General features: G+C 39.2%; 1 protein-coding gene across 4 annotated transcripts in view; it reads right to left on the bottom strand.

Moving 5' to 3' along the window:
• ULK4 (unc-51 like kinase 4) overlaps positions 1-17,662 on the bottom strand; it is a 582,128-nt gene that overhangs the window by 109,754 nt on the left and 454,712 nt on the right. For all 4 annotated transcript variants that reach the window (XM_047874598.1, XM_047874600.1, XM_047874597.1 and 1 more), the window contains one exon: positions 10,537-10,722. In XM_047874598.1, the coding sequence (XP_047730554.1) occupies positions 10,537-10,722 (186 nt within the window). The remainder of the gene's footprint in view (positions 1-10,536; positions 10,723-17,662) is intronic.

Consider the following 17,662-nt stretch of genomic DNA (forward strand, 5'->3'; position numbering starts at 1 on the left):
CTCTCTGCTCAAAACCCTCAGGATAAAGGCCAGTCTCTCCAAAGGCTTAAAGGGCCCCAAGGACTTCCTCCCTCCACCACACCCCCTCCCTGTTATCCCCCCTCACAGCTTACATGTCTCCTTTTCACTCAGATGTCACCTCAGGAAGACATTCCCTGCGCACATCAAGTTGCAAATGTCCCACTCTACTTATTTTTTTTACTGCCATATTTTTCTTCTTAGTGCTTTCACTACCTAAAATATAATATAGCTGTATTTATAGCTACATGGTTATCATCTCCTTCTCCCAGGAAGCTCCAGCAGAGCAGGGATTTTTGTCTGTGTTGTTCCCTGCTGCGTCCTCAAGCCTTTAGAACTCTGTCTGCCACAGAGTAGGCACTTAATACCTACTTGTTGAGTGGTTACTCTTAGTGAAGACCTTTCCTGCATAGTGTTGCAAAACCCTAGGTAGTAACTCTTTATCAGAATGCCTTATAATGTTGGTGCGCCTGGGTGGCTCAGTTGGTTAAGCGCCCAACTTTGGCTCAGGTCATGGTCTTGCGGTTTGTGAATTTGAGCCCCGCATCGGGCTCTGGGCTGACAGCTCAGAGCCTGGAGCCTGCTTCGGATTCTGTGTCTCCCTCTCTCTCTGCCCCTCCCCCACTCACACTCTCTCTCTCCTTCAAAAATAAACAAACATTAAAAAAAAAGAATGCCTTATAATGTTGTCAAAAGACAATTCACTTTAATACATTTTATTTTTTTGTGATCAATCCCAATCATACAGCCTATCATTACTTCCCACAATTGTTAGGTGACTCATTTACATGACTTTACATTAAGTGGGTATTTTTCCAATATCACTTATTCTGGAATAAAAAGGAACTCCTGTGTTACAAAATAATATGCCTAAACTTGGTCAAGTACTTCTGTTGATCAATTACTTCAAAAAAAAAAAAAAAAAAAGGAGGTCATAATATACCTTTAAACTCAAGTTATCCAAAAGCTTTTCAAAATACTCTCTTGGATATTTAAAATAGCAGCTGAAAAACATGTTTTTAATCTTTAGCTTTTTCTATGATTATTTAAAAACTGAAAACATGAAACCAAATTCTGGTTCTATCTATCTACCTATCTACCTACCTACCTACCTACCTACCTGAGATACAGAGATAGAATGAGCAGGGGAGGGGGAGGGAGGAGAGAGAGAGAGAGAGAGAGAGAGAGAGAGAGAGAGAGAGAGAGAGGGAGGGAGGGAGGGAGGGAGGGAGGGAGGGAGGGGCAGGCTCCGCACTGTCAGCATGGAGCCTGATGCAAAGCTTGAACTCATGAGCCAGGAGATCATGACCCGAACTGAAACCAAGAGTGGGACACTTAACCAACTAAGCCATCCAGGCGCCCCTCTGGTTCTTTGTTATATACAATGAATCACCTTGAAAACCATCTTTTTTTTTAAGGAAAGAAACATATTCCTATGAATATGTTCAAATATGAACTGGATATTACCAATATTCCTATGAATATAATGTAGATGTTAACTACTGTTTCCTTCAATGGATGCAATTCATTTCTTAAAATTAATATAGATCATATAAAGGAATATTATATGTAAAATATTTTAAAAATAAAAAATTTTGAAATATTTAATGCAGGCGTTCAGAAGGGAAGGGTCCAGAACAATGTTCTTTGCTGTCCACATCCACAAGGAAGTATTTTTCAAACATGTCCATCCTAATACTTAACACACTTTGAGTGCTCGTTATTTTGAGATGGTTTCGTTAAAAGCATGTCATTAAGGAAATCCCACCAAGAGTCTGCAGCATTTTGCACACAGCAACAGCTTCACAGTGGGGTTGATGATGGTCAGAATGATCACTAGAAATCAGGAAAATGCCAGAGTGAGTCATAATCACTATAATTTGAACCAGAGAATAAGTCCCTATAAATGGGAATATTCTAGGTTTGAATTAATAAATCATCCCTCAGAGTAAGCTCCTTTATTTTTTGTTTCTTTTTCCTTATCCCCCCACCCCCTCCCCCCACCTTGGTTGTTAGGAGGCAGAACATAAAACAATTCCAAAGGCCCTTAGCTTTTGATTTACCATTTATACCGGGTGCGTTGTCCGGGAATTAATATTGGGGAGGAAGCAGCATTTCTGGCAGGTCTTCCCTCATTTTGAGGGATATTCTACCTGTTGCCAAGGATGGCACTTTGGTCCTTCCCATGCTTCATATGTTCCCTCTCTCATGCTTACAAATCACCTATTTCCTTTGCTCTGTGAACATGATCCCATTTACACAGTTCTTACTCTTTGGTTTAAACAGCTGTGAGGACTACAGATACTCACACAGTGCCAACGTCTCTCTCCGAGGATTACTTTGTGCCCATGCCTGCAAGATGGAGAGATGTGGCGGACAGCCCTTTAACCAAGCAGTCAAACTCAGCCCACAAGTGGGGCAGCCTGGCATCGTGTACTTCTTACGGGATACATCATGAGGGACCATTGCCAGTGAGATATTCCAACCAAAAATGTCGTGAGGAAACAATCACATGTTCCAGAATGTTGGACATTCTACCAGACGACAGACTCCGGCGCTTTAAAAGTCAGTTTCATAGGGGGAGAACAACAAAAAGCAGAAGACTCTTCCAGAAAAAAAAAAAGAGACTAAAGGGTGCCTGGCTGGCTCCGTTAGAAGAGCACGTGACTCTTGATCTCAGGGTTGCGAGTTTGAGCCCCATGCGGAGGGTGGAGATGACTTGGAAAAAAAAGGGAGAGAGAGAGACTAAGAAAACAATTAAATTCAGTATGTGAGCCTTGACTAGAATATGGTTCTAAAAAAAAGGTACAAAAGCCATTGTTTCACACGTAGGAAAATCAAATATGAACTGGACATTACTAATATTAACAAGCTGTTATTTTCGTGGGTGTGATAATGTTGTAGCTAGGGGCCAAGTGTCATGATGCTTTCATATTTGCATAATTCAGAAAACACAGACACACAGAAATAGAAAGGATGCCAAAATGGTAACAATTCTGATAATTCTCGAGTACGTGAGTTCGTTTATCTTTTCTGTGGTTTTGAAACTTTTGTAATAAAAAGGTGGGTAAAAGTATCGTCAATGGCAATCTCTTTAGAGAAAGTCAGGAACAGTTCTTTTTTTTTTCTTCCTTTCTCTCTAGAAGAATCTGAGGAAGTGAGTAGGGGTGCTGGACCTCTTGAAGAAAAGTCAGAACAGAAGGAAAATTATGGTGCCCAGGGTCCACACACATCAGACTGGGAAAGAAGCCGGGAAGGTGACCAGCTTAGTCCTGAGGAGCCTCTACATGGGGGGGGGGAAGGAGGGAGCAGGCGCATGTAGGAAATGCGGGAGAAGATGAGTCGTGTTCGAAGTGGATTTTAAGGAAGCTTTCTGTGTTACGTGCACATCCTGCAGGAATCTGTGGCAAAGAGCCACATGTCCCCTCAATAAGACAGATGTCTCCACCCTGAGAGGGACTGGCTATCGAGGACTCTATTCCACTGGCCACTTGCTTCCTGGGTCCGTCTTTCTTAAAAGTTCAGGAAGGCTTCCTCAGGGAATTAAGTAAAAATCCTAGGAGTGGTGCCTGGGTAGCTCAGTCGGTTAAATGTCGATTCTTGATTTCGGCTCAGGTCGTGACCTCAAGGTTTGTGAGTTCAAGACCCATGTTGGGCTCCACAGTGACAGTGCAGAGTCTGCTTGGGATTCTCTCTCTCTGTCTCTCAACTCCTCCCCACCTCAAAAATAAATAAATAGACTTAAAAAAAATTCCAGGCAAGATATTTCTTTTCTTTGTTGGAAACAGAAAATTCAGTCATTCATAGAGTTCCCAATTACTTTGCAACCACATGGCAATCATTGGTGGAGAATGCTTTATCCAGTGTGACTACAAATGGATGTGTGTGAATTCAGAGAAAGATCCCCCTTGGAAGAGCCTCTCTCAGAGTTTCCGAACAACCTTCTTAAGTGACCAGATTTCACAAAAAAATGATTACATTTACTTTCTCCTCATTTGGGTGCATTGTGTTTCTCTTGAAAATTTCACTGGTTTCACACCAATCTCCCTTTTTCCTTAAAGAAAATAAAGCAAGAACGGAAGATGTTATCATGAGAAAAATAAGCTAGGAGGGAGACAGGAATCATTTTGCCTTTGTGTTATACCTCAAGAAGCATTTCTTTACTTTTCTGATAGAAATGAGGTCCCTCTTTGGGGCACCTGGGCGGCTCAGTTGGTTGAGCAACTGACTCTTGGTTTTGGCTCAGGTCATGATTTCGCAGTTTTTGAGTTCGAGCCCCTCATCCAGCTCTGCGCTATTAGCTTGGGTCTCTCTCTCTCTCTCTCTCTCTCTCTCTCTCTCTCTCTCTCTCTCTCTTCCCCTTCCCCCACTGTCTGTTTCTCTCTCTCTCAAAATAAATAAACTTAAAAAAAAAAATGAGGTCCTTTCTGATCCTAAATCTCCAGCTCATCCTTGTCCTACAATAGAAAAAGAATGGCTGCAGAATTTCCAGTTTCCTACGTGCTCTCCTCGAAGCCTTAAAGCCTCTGCACATGAAGAAATGCAGTCACACTGATTTTTGGTGACAGAACAGCTCTCTTCTCAGGGCGGAATGAAAGGACCAGGGGACATGCATGAGAATCTGGAAGGAAAATGATAGCATAGGGAGGTTTTCTGAAAGCTGTAGGGTAAAAGGGGCTCCAAGGCGTAGATATTTGTAACAATCTTTAACACTAAGCATCTTCATAGAGCACTCTCAAGTTGCACTCCTGTCACCTCTGCCACACCAGGTAGACAGGTAGGCAGGTGACAGGAGTCAGATACCTCAAGCAGGTCTCAATCCCCCTCCAACGGATCACTTCTCTGCTTTCATAAAGTAGTCAAGAGTCTACCCTGAAGCCAGTTTTATAGAACAAGTCTGTGGCAGTTTATGTGTAGTCAATATTTTGGGTGTTGAAATAAGCTAGCTTTAATTAAGAGACAAGTCGCTAATCTATAATCATTACCCTGGGAAAACTCCCATTGATATCACGTTTAAGGGAGAGGTAAACATGGGAGTGGCTTGAAGGAGTCCATCCTATTTTTAAAGCTAAAACACAAAGTATAATTACAACGCCTCCCAACTTTCTGGTAAATTGCAATAGATAATTAAATTCTTAGGTTTATTCAACATCTTCTGGATGTTTTAAATACAGCCTAAATAAGGAAGAGCACCCCAGGGGCAGAACATATCCCAACTCTATTAGCACGAATTAAACATTCTCTATCTTGAGTGGGTTACTGAAAATTGTGGTTTTAGGAAGTAATTGTCACAGGCTTGGGACCATACACAGATATTTCAAGAATTCAGGCCTTTTGTGTGACTCATGGGGAAGAAAGTGGCACATTATTCCCCAGGACAGCTCTCTGAGGACGGTGGTTTACTGGTCGCAGGCATGCTCCTTCCCTGGTCTTGTGAACTATGCGGCCACATGTATTTTGGAGGCCACCCTCTCCGGATGAAACCAGCAAGCTCACCTGGCTTCAGGGAAGAGAGGGTACTCCTCTGTCATGCCGTGGTAGCCCCATGGCACAGGGAAGTGTCCCTAGAGGGAGTGTGCCTTAGTGAATATCCTTGGAGGAAGGTCCTCGGGAGCTTCTTTTCCCTCTTAACTTCTTACAGTCAGGAGGCTACACCAGTCAGGCCTCCTTAATCCAAATACTGACACCAGGTAGTACGCCTAGAATGATCCCTGCTTCTCTGTCAAATCTGGTTCCTTCAGTACTGTGAGCTGAGGTGAGCCTGAGACACTGGCCTCCATAAAGCCACAAGGAATCTTTGCTTACAATCCTCTGTCTTTTGAGTTCCTGTCCTCTACGCATCCGTCTATACAACCTCATCCACTCCTCAGAAACTTGGCAGGGATACCATGGAGGAGACTGGAACATCAGACTTTGGGCTAACTAAATGCCTTCTGAGGTCCCTCTCAGTCTGACCCACGCACCTATAAAGCACTATAATGAGCTCACAATACACACTGAACAGCAAAAGCTAAAATCTGCCAATAACAAAAGCAGAGATTTTATAGACATTTCTTACTCAGCTCAGTGGATACTTACTTATTAAATATCTATTATATGCCAGCTACTATGATAAAGCTTTATTTCCCAGTTCAGATCACTGTAATTCAATTAGATGCTGCCAGTGCCCTTTTGTTTCAGAGGCCAGAATTTCCTACTTCCAAAAAATAGTGTCCAAACTCCAAATTCTACTAAAATTGCTCCTGGAACTGTCTGGTCTTTCCTGGCCCTTTTCTTATGTCTCCCATTCTAACTTCATAAATTTCAGATTCTGTGCTCAGGATGTGCTTCTTTCTTTCCTCTACATTCAGCTCGAACGTCATGTCCTTGCCAACTTCATCCCTAAAGGGATGGTCCCTGTGGAACTTTGCTGCCCTCTCCACTGCAGCGCTGACTGCATTGCAATGAAGCCGGGTGTTTTTCTGTCTCTCTAGTTAGAGACCCTTGAGAATAGGGAGCAGGAAAATGTTTTACTATCTTAGTATCCTCGGTGCCCTGCTTGCACGTAGGAAGAATTTTATTACTTATTGTTCTATGAATGAAAGCATAAATCTCTCAGGTGCTTTGTAGATCAAAATTTGGTCAAAGTCAGCTTGATGAACGCCCACAGAGTCCATGTCAGTACTGGGCAGAGCACCGGCAGGGAGGCTTGGAAAGGGCACGGGCGAGGAGCAATCCAACTGGGGCTGATGGGAGCTCGGCCATCTCCTAGTTGGTGGCCATGGGGACATTATTACTCAAGTTCTCTGAGTCTTAGTTTTTAACCTGTAAAACGGGAGTGATCCCTGGGGCTGGTTTCTAGGGCTTCTGTTAAATGAGACAACGTACCAAAAGTTCTTAACACAGGGACGAGTACAGAACTATAAACATCTGCTGAGAATCCTTTACGGGTCAGACACTATATAACACGATGAAGATACAATGGTATCTTTATACACAAAAAATAAACTCAAAATGGATCATAGACCTACTGTGAGACCCGAAACCATTAAAATCTTAGAAGAGAGCACAGGTAATAACGTCTCTGACATCAGCCATGGAAATCTTTTTCTAGATATGTCTCCTCAGGCAAGGGAAACAAAAGCAAAAATAAACTATTAGGACTACATCAAACTAGAAAGCTTCTGCACAGCAAAGGAAACAATCAACAAAAAACATAAAGGGAATCTACCAAAAGACAGAAGATATTTGGAAATGATATATTCCATAAGAGGTTAATAACCAAAATACATAAAGACCTCATACAACTCAAACAATTTGATTAAAAAATGGGCAAAGGACCTGAACGGACATTTTCCCAAGGAACGCATACAGATGGCCAATAGACATACGAAAAGATGCTCTACATCACTAATCGGCAGGAAAATGCAAGTCAAATCACCATGAAAGATCATCTCACATCTGTCACAATGGCTAGAATCAAAAAGAAAATAACAAGTTTTGGTGAGGATGAAGAGAAAAGGAAACGCTTGTGCTCTACTGGTGTGGATGTAAATTGGTGCAGCCACTATGGAAAACAGTGTAGAGGTCTGGTAATTCCTGGGGAAGGTAATTCCACTGCTGGGTATTTAACCAAAGAAAATGAAAACACTAATTGAAAAAGATACATGCACCCCTATGTTTATTGCAGCATTATTTATAATAGGCAAGATATGGAAGCAACCTAAGTATCCATTGATAGATGAATAGATAAAGAAGAAATGTGTGTGTGTGTGTGTGTGTGTGTATGTGTGTATGCCTGTGCATGTGTCTTTGTGTGTGCATATACATGTATATACACTACATATATCTACAATGAAATATATATAATATATACACATAATGGAATATTATTCCACCCTAAAAAAGAATGAAATCTTGCCATTTACAACAGCATGGATGGACCTAGAGAGTATTATGTTAAGCAAAGTAAGTCAGATAGAGAAAGAAGAATACCACATGATTTTACTTATATGTGGAATCTATGACACAAAACAAACAAAAACAGAAACAGACTCATCAACACAGGGAACAACCCGGTGGTTGCCTGAGGGAAGGGGATGGTGGATGGGCGCGATAGGTAAAGATAATCAAGACGTACCAACTTCCATTTATAAAATAAATACGTCTGTCTTTCTCTGCACCAGAAATGAAGTGGATACGTTGCAAAAAAATAAAAATTAAAATTAAAAAATCAAATAAATAAATAAATAAATATATAAATAAATAAAATAAATACATCACAGAAATGAAAAGTACAGCACAGGGAATATAGCCAATAATACTATAATAACTTTGTATGGTGACAGATAACTACACTTATCCTGGTGAACCATGTGTGATGCGGAGAATTGTTGAGTCACTCACTGTGCTGCACGCCTGAAAGTAATAACATTGTCCATCGATGCTTCAATTAAAAAAAAAAAAAGAATACATACGTTACTACAAAAAAAAAAAATGAAAGTGCTCAAAAAAAATGATGGGGGCTTGTCGAAAGGCACAGCAGACATCCAGAAGAGGTTCCCACTGGCCAGATCATAGGAAGCAGATTACAACAAACTGAATGAAAGAAAAATCCATGAGTCTATCTTGATAATAGAAAAAGGCAAGAAATAAATGGGGCAGAAAAGGTGGAAACAACCCACATGTCCATCAACAGATGAAAAGATAAACAAAATGGGGTCTATATACAAAACAGAATATTACTCAGCTTTAAAAAGGAAGGAAATTCTGACGCAGGCTACAACATGGACGAACCCTGAGGACATTACACACGAAGTGAAATGAGCCAGACATCAAGGGGCAAACACTGTAGGATTTTGCTCGTATCATATAAGGGACCTGGAATAGACAGAGACAGAAACTGGGATGCACATTACACCACTGAACGAACGGTGCAACCGAACTGGTTGAGATGGTGAATTTTATGTTTTATAGATACATATGTATTACATATATTTACCACAATTAAAAAAGAAAAGGCAAGAACAGCACCAGAAATGACTTCTGTTTTCACATACACGGTCAAAGTCACTCAGATTCCACTTTTCTTCCACAGACGGAATCTAACTGGCCGTGTCAGAAACAGTAAAGAAATAATCTTAGGGTAAATGTCTATCTCCCTTCTAATCTGTCACCCATAACCTGCCCTGCAGATTCGGCTGGGTCATTCACTACAGCTAGCTATCGAATTGGCACAGAAGTTGTCTTGAACCTAAGTCTCTGTAGCATCCACAGACTTCGCTCCCAATGGACCCCTCAAGATAAGTGGGTCTAGAGGTGAACACAGATTGACAAGCCAGAACATGACACAGATGAAGAAGGCCTCCACTCCACCCTTAATTTCAACAATAGCTACTATATATAATGGCTTTCCCAGCCAGCAGAATATTTACCGTAAAAAGAAAAGGAGTCAGTCGTCAAAAGTATTTTCAAACAAACATCAGCTATATACATTTGTAAAATAGAAAACAAAACAAATGGGGCAAAAGGGAAATTTTTCCTTAAGGTAGAATACCAGGAGTTAGAAATGCTGGATGTTAGAAAATCCCCATCTTAAACCTTTACATTAAAAATAATGGCTACCACTGACTAAACCCAGTGACCAAAATCAGCATCACCAGTGAAGGGGCAAACAGAGATCGTGAGCCTTGAGATGGAGGGAAATGAGAAAGGCATGATAACCCTTCTGGGGTTTTCCTGAATCTAATCATCAGAAAACATCACACAGACCCAAACTGGATAAGAGTCTACAAAATACCCAGCCTATACTCTTCAAAAATGTCACACAGGGGCCCCCGGGTGGCTCCGTTGGTTAAACATCCAGCTTGTGATTTTGGCTCAGGTCATGATCTCATGGTTCATGGGTTCAAGTCCCACATCGGGCTCCACGCTGACAGTGCAGAGCCTGCTTTGGATTCTCTCTCTCTCCCTTTATCTCTGCCTCTCCCCATCTTGCGCTTTCTCTCTCTCTCTCTCTCAAAATAAAAAAACTAAACTTAAAAAAATGTCATGGAACATAAAGAAAGGCTGCAGGTCTATTCCAGATTAGAGACAAATGTCTACCGACATATGTGATTCTGGACTGGATCTTATGTCAGGAAAAAAAAAAAAGCTATATAAAAGGCATTATTGGGGCAACTGACAAGAATTGGAATACGGACAGTACAACAGTGAAAGAACTGTATCAATGTTAAATTTCTTGATTTTGAGTACCGTGGTTAAAAGAACATTCATTTTGTTAGAAAATGTGTATTTAATGCCTTAAGGGGGGGAGAAGGCACAACGTCTCTAACTCATTCTTATCAATAGTTCAGAAAACAATATATACATGTATGCAAGATAGACAGGCAGAACGTGATCAACGTTGACAAGAGGTGACCGCAGAGAAAGGTAAGTGGGAATTCTTTTACTGACATCAGGTCCAGGAAAATGACCACTGTCTTCCATCAGATGCCACTGCAGCCATCAACCCCGGCCCCAGTTTCTGTGTGGACTCACCATTCTTCGGAGAATCTTCAACAGAAGCTTCCGCTCTTTTGGGTCCTCCTTAGACGTCAGTACATCAGCAAAGTTCTCTGCATTTTCAGGACACAGGCTGTCTGGGTTTTCCCCTCCATACAGCTGAACCAGCATAGACAGACACTTGGATGAAACTTCAAAAATTTCAGGATCCTCGCTTGGAAGCTGCAAATTAACCAACAGGACTCTGTCAGTTAATCAAAGTCAGTTGATATTCCTCAAGAAACACAGGAAAATTTGGCTTCATTGGGAGAACATCAGTCTGAGTGAGCGTACAGATTGACTAATTGAATGTTGTTGTTTTTTTTTAGTATCTTTTTCAAAATGCATACAGTAACTCAAGGCTAATAGCACCAAATCAGAAGAAAGTCTCACGGTCCTCTCTTTAAACCGTAATAAAGACCGCCAGTAACAAGCTGAGGACCAACAAAAATTTAAATGCATTCCTAATATGTGAATATATACATACAGCGTTGTGTGTCTGCGGAAATGGAGACAGCTTGGGTTTTCAGAAGCACTGCCCACACATTCTTGTTTGTTACCAACTTGTTTAGGAAAAATCTACTTCCTAGAAGATATTTAGGAACATTCTGAATTTGTCCGTGTCTGAATTATTGACTGAACAGGTGGGACAGAAAGCACGGTTTCTGTTATGCATTGAAAGGCATAATATGTGGGGCGCCTGGGTGGCTCAGTCGGTTAAGCGTCCGACTTCGGCTCAGGTCATGATCTCACGGTCTGTGAGTTCGAGCCCCATGTTGGGCTCTGTGCTCATAGCTCAGAGCCCAGAGCCTGTTTCGGATTCTGTGTCTCCCTCTCTCTGACCCTCCCCCCTTCATGTTCTGTCTCTCTCTGTCTCACAAACAAATAAACATTAAAAAAAAAAAATTAAAAAAAAAAAAGAAAGGTATAATATGAAATAACAATCATACTCCAAAGAACTATAACCTTTTCATTTTTAAAGTTTTATTTTATTTGTAAGAGCTTGAGATATAATTCCTGGGCCGTGTAATTCATTTAACATGCACAATTCAGGGATTTTTAGTATATTGTGCAACCATCACCATAGTCAACTTTAGAATTTTTCCATTACCCCCAAAATAAACCCCAGACCATGTGGCAGTCACCCCGCCCTCCTCTCCTCCTCCCCACTGCCCAGTGCCCCTGCCCAGGGCTAATCCGCTTTCTGTCTCTCCGGATTTATCTCCTCTGAACATTTCAGACACATGAAATCGCACAGAATGCGATCCTTTGTGACTGGCTTCTCTTACCTACCGTAATGTTTTCAAGATTCATCCCTGCTGCAGCATGTATCAGAATTGCATTTCTTTTTATTTATAAAAATATCCTGTTGCGTGGATGTACCCCATTTTGTTTATCCATTCATCAGTTGATGGACATTTGAGTTGTTTTCACTTTCTGGCTGTTATGAAGAATACTGTTGTGAACATTTGGGTGTAAGTTTTTACGCAGACACAGGGTTTTCATTTCTCTTGGGTGAATACCTAGAAGTGACTGCGGGGTCATAGGAGAACTCCATGTTTAAACCTTTCGGGGAACTTCCAGACTGTTTTCTGAAGCTGCCATGAGCACCAGAAATGCAGGAGGGTTCCAGTTTCTCTACGTCCTCACCAAAACTTCCTATTATCTGTATTTTTAATATCAGCCTTCCCAGTAGGTGTAGAGTGGTAACCCACTGCGGTTTTCACTTGTACTTCCTTAATGACTAATGATGTGGAGCATCTTTTCATGTGCTTATTGGCCATTTGTACATCTTCTCTGGAGAAATATCTGTTCAGATCCTTTTCCCATCTTTGACATGGGATCTCCCATTTTATGATAGAGACTAAGTATATATATTTTAAATACAACTCCTTTAGATTAAACAATGTTTTTCCTATTCTGTGGGTTGTCTTTTCATCTTCTTGATAGTATCCTTTAGAACACAAAATATTTTTTTTTAATTTTGATGAATCCAAATTCATCTATTTTTTTATTCTTTGTGATTTTGGTATCATACCTAAGAAACCATTACTTATTCCAATGTCCTGAGAAATGCATCTAAGAATTTTTATAGCTGTAGCTCTTACATTTATTTTTTCTTGTAAGAATATTACAGTTTTAACTTTTACATTTAGGTCTTTGATCCATTTTGAGTGAATTTTGTGTATGGTGTTATCGGGGGTTCAACTTCATTCTTTTGCATGGGAATTAAACCTTTATTTTGAGATATTTGTAGGTTCATATGCAGCTGTAAGAAAAAATACAGAGAGATTTCATACATATTTCCACCAATTTCCCAGTTTGTAGCTTGTCTTTTCATGCACTTCACTCATTTGCAGAAAGAAAATTTTAATTTTGATTCCTGCAACTTGTGGTTTTATTTCATTGGGATTGTGCTTTTGGTGTCAATTACTTGAAAAACTCTTTGCCTAGCCCTCAGTCCTGAAGATTTTCTCCTGAAAGTTTTGAAATCTACATTTAAATTAATTTTTTGTATAAGCTATGAGGTTTAGGTAGAGGTTCTTCCATTCATTCATTCATTCATGCATGCATGCATTCATTGTTGCCACCAACTGTACAACTGCTCCAGCATCGTTCTTAAAGATTTGTTCCTCCATTGAATTGTTTTCACATCTTTTGTTAAAAGTCAGCTGGGCATATTTGTGTGAGCTTATCTCTGAGTTCTTTATTCTGTTCCATTGATCTAGGTGTCTATCTCTCCCCCAATAACACACTGTCTTGTTACTGTAGCTAAATAATACATCAACACCAGGTAGAGTGTTTTCTCTAACTCCAATTTTTTTTTCAAATTATTTTTGCTATCCTACGGCCTATTGTCTTTCTATATACATTTTACTTATTTTTTTAATTTTGAGAGAGAGAGAGAGAGAGAGAGAAAGCAGGGGAGGAGCAGGGGAGGAGCAGAGAAGGAGAGAGAGAGAGAGAGAGAGAGAGAGAGAGAGAGAGAGAGAGAACACCCTGAGCAGCCTCCCCACTGTCAGTGTGGAGCCCGATGTGGGGCTTGAACTGATGAACCATGAGATCATGACCTGAGACAAAACCAAGAGTTGGACACTCAACCTGGATGAATGGACACCCAGGCACCCCATGTTTTTCCATATAAATTTTAGAATAGGCTTGTCTATTTATTAAAAACTTCATTGCAATTTTAACAGGAATTGCCTTAAAATGCTCCAAAAAATGAGGGAGAATTGGCATTTTTAGTCTGTTGAGTCTTCCAATGCAGGTATATGTGGTATCTCCCCATTTATGCATGTCTTCTTTGATTTCTTTCACAACAATTTTGTAATGTTGAGGATACACGTTTTGTCATATTTATATGTCAGCATTTAATTTTTTTTTGCAAACTATAAATAGTGATTTTAAGGTTTCCACATGTTCATTGCCAGTATAGAAATACAACTGAATTTTGTTTGTTGATCTTGGATTCTACAACCTTGCTGAACTCACTTATTAATTCTAAGAGTGTTTTTATAGATCCCTTTGAATTTTCTACATTGTGTCACGTGCAAATAGGATAGTTTTAGCTCTTCCCTTCCCAACAGTATGCTTTTATTTATTTATTTTTCTTGTCTTAGTGCACTGGCTAGAATTTCCAGCACTATGGCGAATAAAAATGGGGGGAGTAGACTGACACCCTTGCTTTGTTATCAATTGTAGGGAAAAAGGATTCCATCTTTCATCATTAAGTATGATGATAGCTGCAGGTTGAGGAAGTTCCCCCTCTAATTCTAGTATGATGAGAACTTTGATCATGGGTACTGGATTTTGCCAAATACCTTTTTTTTGTAATAATTGATATGATCATGTGTTATTTCTTCTTTAGCTTGTTTATATATGGTAGAATACACTGATTTCTGCACATGGAATAACCTTTGTAAATGTAATAAATCTTGCTTGGTCACAGTATTAATTCTTTTTATAAATTGGTACATCCAGTTTGCTAATATTTTGTTGAAAACGGTTATACCTAAGATTAAAAGAGATATTATAAGTTTGGGTTATTTTTTGTTTTTATGGTTTCATTTTGTTTTTGTAGTTTTGTTTTGTTTTTTTTTTAGTTTAGTGTCAAGGTAATATAATCTTCATAAAACTCTTCTTAAAATTGGGATTAAAAATTCTTTAAATGTTTGATAGAATTCTCCAGTGAAATCATCTAGGCCAGGAGATTGCTTTTTATGAAGTTTTAAATTACAAATTCAATTTCTTTAGTGATTATAGGACTATTAAGGTGTTTATCTTAGTTTAGCTTCAGTACATTTTAGAGAATCTGTCCATTTCTTCTAGTTATTGAATTTATGAGCATAAAATTATTCAGAATATTCTGCTATTATCCTTTTAATGGCTGCAGATCTATACTAACATTTCCTGTTTCATTCCTCATATAGGTAATTTTGTCTCTTTTTAATTTTTGTCAGTTTGCTAAAGATTTTTCAATTTTGTTGATTTTTTTTTAAGTGTCAGGTTTTTGTTTCATTGATTTTTTTTTTGTATTGTTTTCCTGTTTTTAACTTCACTACTTTCTGGTTTAATCCTTACTATTTCTTCCTTTTTGCTTGCTTTCGGTTCATTATGCTGTTCTTTTCCTAGTTTCTGGAGGTAGAAACTCAGATTGTTGACTTAAGATCTTTCTCCTTTTCTGATGTAGGCTTTTGTTACTATAAATTTTCCTCTCAGTGGGGCTTTAGCTGCATCCTACATATTTTGAAAGCTTTTCTTTTTCATTCAGTTCTATGCATTTAAAAAATTTCCCTTGCAACCTTTTAGACCCATGAATTATTTAAAGTGTATTTTCTTTTCAAGTGTTGGAAATTTTCCTACGGTCTTTTAATTATGGACTTCTAGTTTGATTACACTGTGGTCAGAGAACCCATTCTGTATTAGCTTAATTTATTTTACATTTGTTTAGGTTTATTTTATGGCCCAGGGTCTGTGAGTGTTCCATGGGTACTTGTTAAAATGATGTATTCTGCTGTTGTTGGGTAGGGTGTTCTATATGTGCCAATCATATCCTGTTGGTTGATTGTGTTATTCCATTTTTCTGTATTCTTGATGATTTCCTGTCTAGTTCCTCCATTAATTGCTGGAGACTGGGGTTTTGAAATCCACTACAGTCTTGAGTCTATGTATTCTTTTATTATCTTAAGCTCTATTATTTTTCTGCTTCATGTATTTTGAGGTCCTATTTTATACACATTTAAAATGGTTGTCACCTCAGTGGGATTGCCCATTTTATCATTATGCAATATCCCTGTCTCTAGTAATTTTTCTTTTTTAAAATGTTTGTTTGCTTGTTTATTTTGAAAGAGAGAGAGAGAGCTCAAATGGGGGAGAGGTAGAGAGAGAGAAGGGAAGAGAGAGAATTCTAAGCAGGCTCCACTTCAGCATGGAGTCTGATGCGGGGCTTGATCCCACAGCCATGAGATCATGGCCTGGACCAAAATCATGTCAGATGCTTAACCAATTGAGCCACCCAGGCGTCCTTCTAGTAATTTTTCTTACTCAGAAGTCTACTTTATCTGATATTAAGACAGCCAGTCCTGCTTTTTTTAAATTAATATTTGCATGGTACATACTTCTCAAACTTTTACTTTTAACCTGCCTATATTATATTTGAAGTGAGTTTTTTATAGGCAACATATTGTCAGATTATGTTTTGTTATGCATTCTAGCTCTCTTTGTCTTTTAATTGGTGCACTTAGACCATTTATATTTAAGGTAAATATTAAGATATTAGGGTTTAAGTGTAATACGTGATTTTATTATTTGTCTTCTGTATATTTCTTATATCTTGTTATTCTTGATTTGCTTCTTTTTAAAAACCTTTTTGTGGGTTACTTTAACATTCATTTTATGGGAGTAAAAGAGAACTTCAATTCCCAGTAGTAGTTTCCTAAGGGACCATAACAAAGTACCACAAACAGGTGGCATAAACAATGGAAATTTGTTGTCTCACAGTTCTGGAAGCTAGAGGTCTGAAAGCAAAGGTCAGGGCCATGCTCACTCTGAAACCTCTAGCAGAATGTGCCCTTGCTTCTTCATACCTTCTGGCGATTATTGGTATTCCTTCACTTGTAGCTACATAATTCCAATCTCTGCCTTTGTCATCATGGGACATTCTCCCAGCATGTCTGTCTTCACATAGTTGTCTTCTTAAAAGGACACCAGCCATATTGGATTAGGGGCCCAGTCCACTTGAGAATGACCTTATCTTAGCTAATTATATCTGGAACAACACTATTTCCAAATAAGGCAAATTCTCAGGTACCAAGAATTGGGACTTCATATTATTTTTGTGGGGGACACAATTCATCATAACACTTCCTATCAACTTTGTTCCTTCTGTGCTGTTTATTCACCTTGTTTTTTCTGCTCCTTGCTGTTACGCTTCCCCAAATGTCTAGCAGTCTTTGGTTTTCTATTTTATGAATGAAAGATCGGGCAGATTATTATAGGCAGATGGTATGGATTTCCTCTGCATTTGTGTATATCTGTTTCTTCAACTGGCTTCCCCTGTCTGTGTTCTATGGTTTCCTCAAATTCTACAATGCTTCTTCCTAGGCCCTAACCCCATAGTAGAAATCACCTCAGATAGACAGTTCATCCTCTTTATAGTGCAGTTCTTGACTTATTATGCTGGAATAAAGCAGAGCAAAATGGATGAGGTGGGGAGACTGATTGGTCTTCCTGTTCTAAATGTTAATCTTCAATTAGCCTGGGAAATGCCTCAGGGCCTCTATCAGTTTTTCACCTCACTCTGAGTTTATAGATCTTCTGCATCTGTTCCTACCTTCTGGTTAGTTTTCTCCTATGTATGTTGTGGGTAATAGGTTTCTTAACTATTTCAATTCATTCCCATCTGCTTTCTATCATCTAGTAATTGCACAAGATTTCTTTTCCATCAACAGCATCTCTTTCTTTTCTCCCCAAATTTTAAGATATATTTAATCTTTTCTCTCTTTTTATAGATTGTGCATAGTTGGTGAGATAGGCACAGGTGTTCAGACTTCTATTTCGATCCACTTTAACGTTTCTTCATTTTCCAGCTAATTTTGCTTCATTGTTCAAGTAACTGGAGACT

This window comes from Prionailurus viverrinus, chromosome C2, assembly GCF_022837055.1.
Source record: "Prionailurus viverrinus isolate Anna chromosome C2, UM_Priviv_1.0, whole genome shotgun sequence".
In the NCBI taxonomy this organism is placed as follows: domain Eukaryota; kingdom Metazoa; phylum Chordata; class Mammalia; order Carnivora; family Felidae; genus Prionailurus; species Prionailurus viverrinus.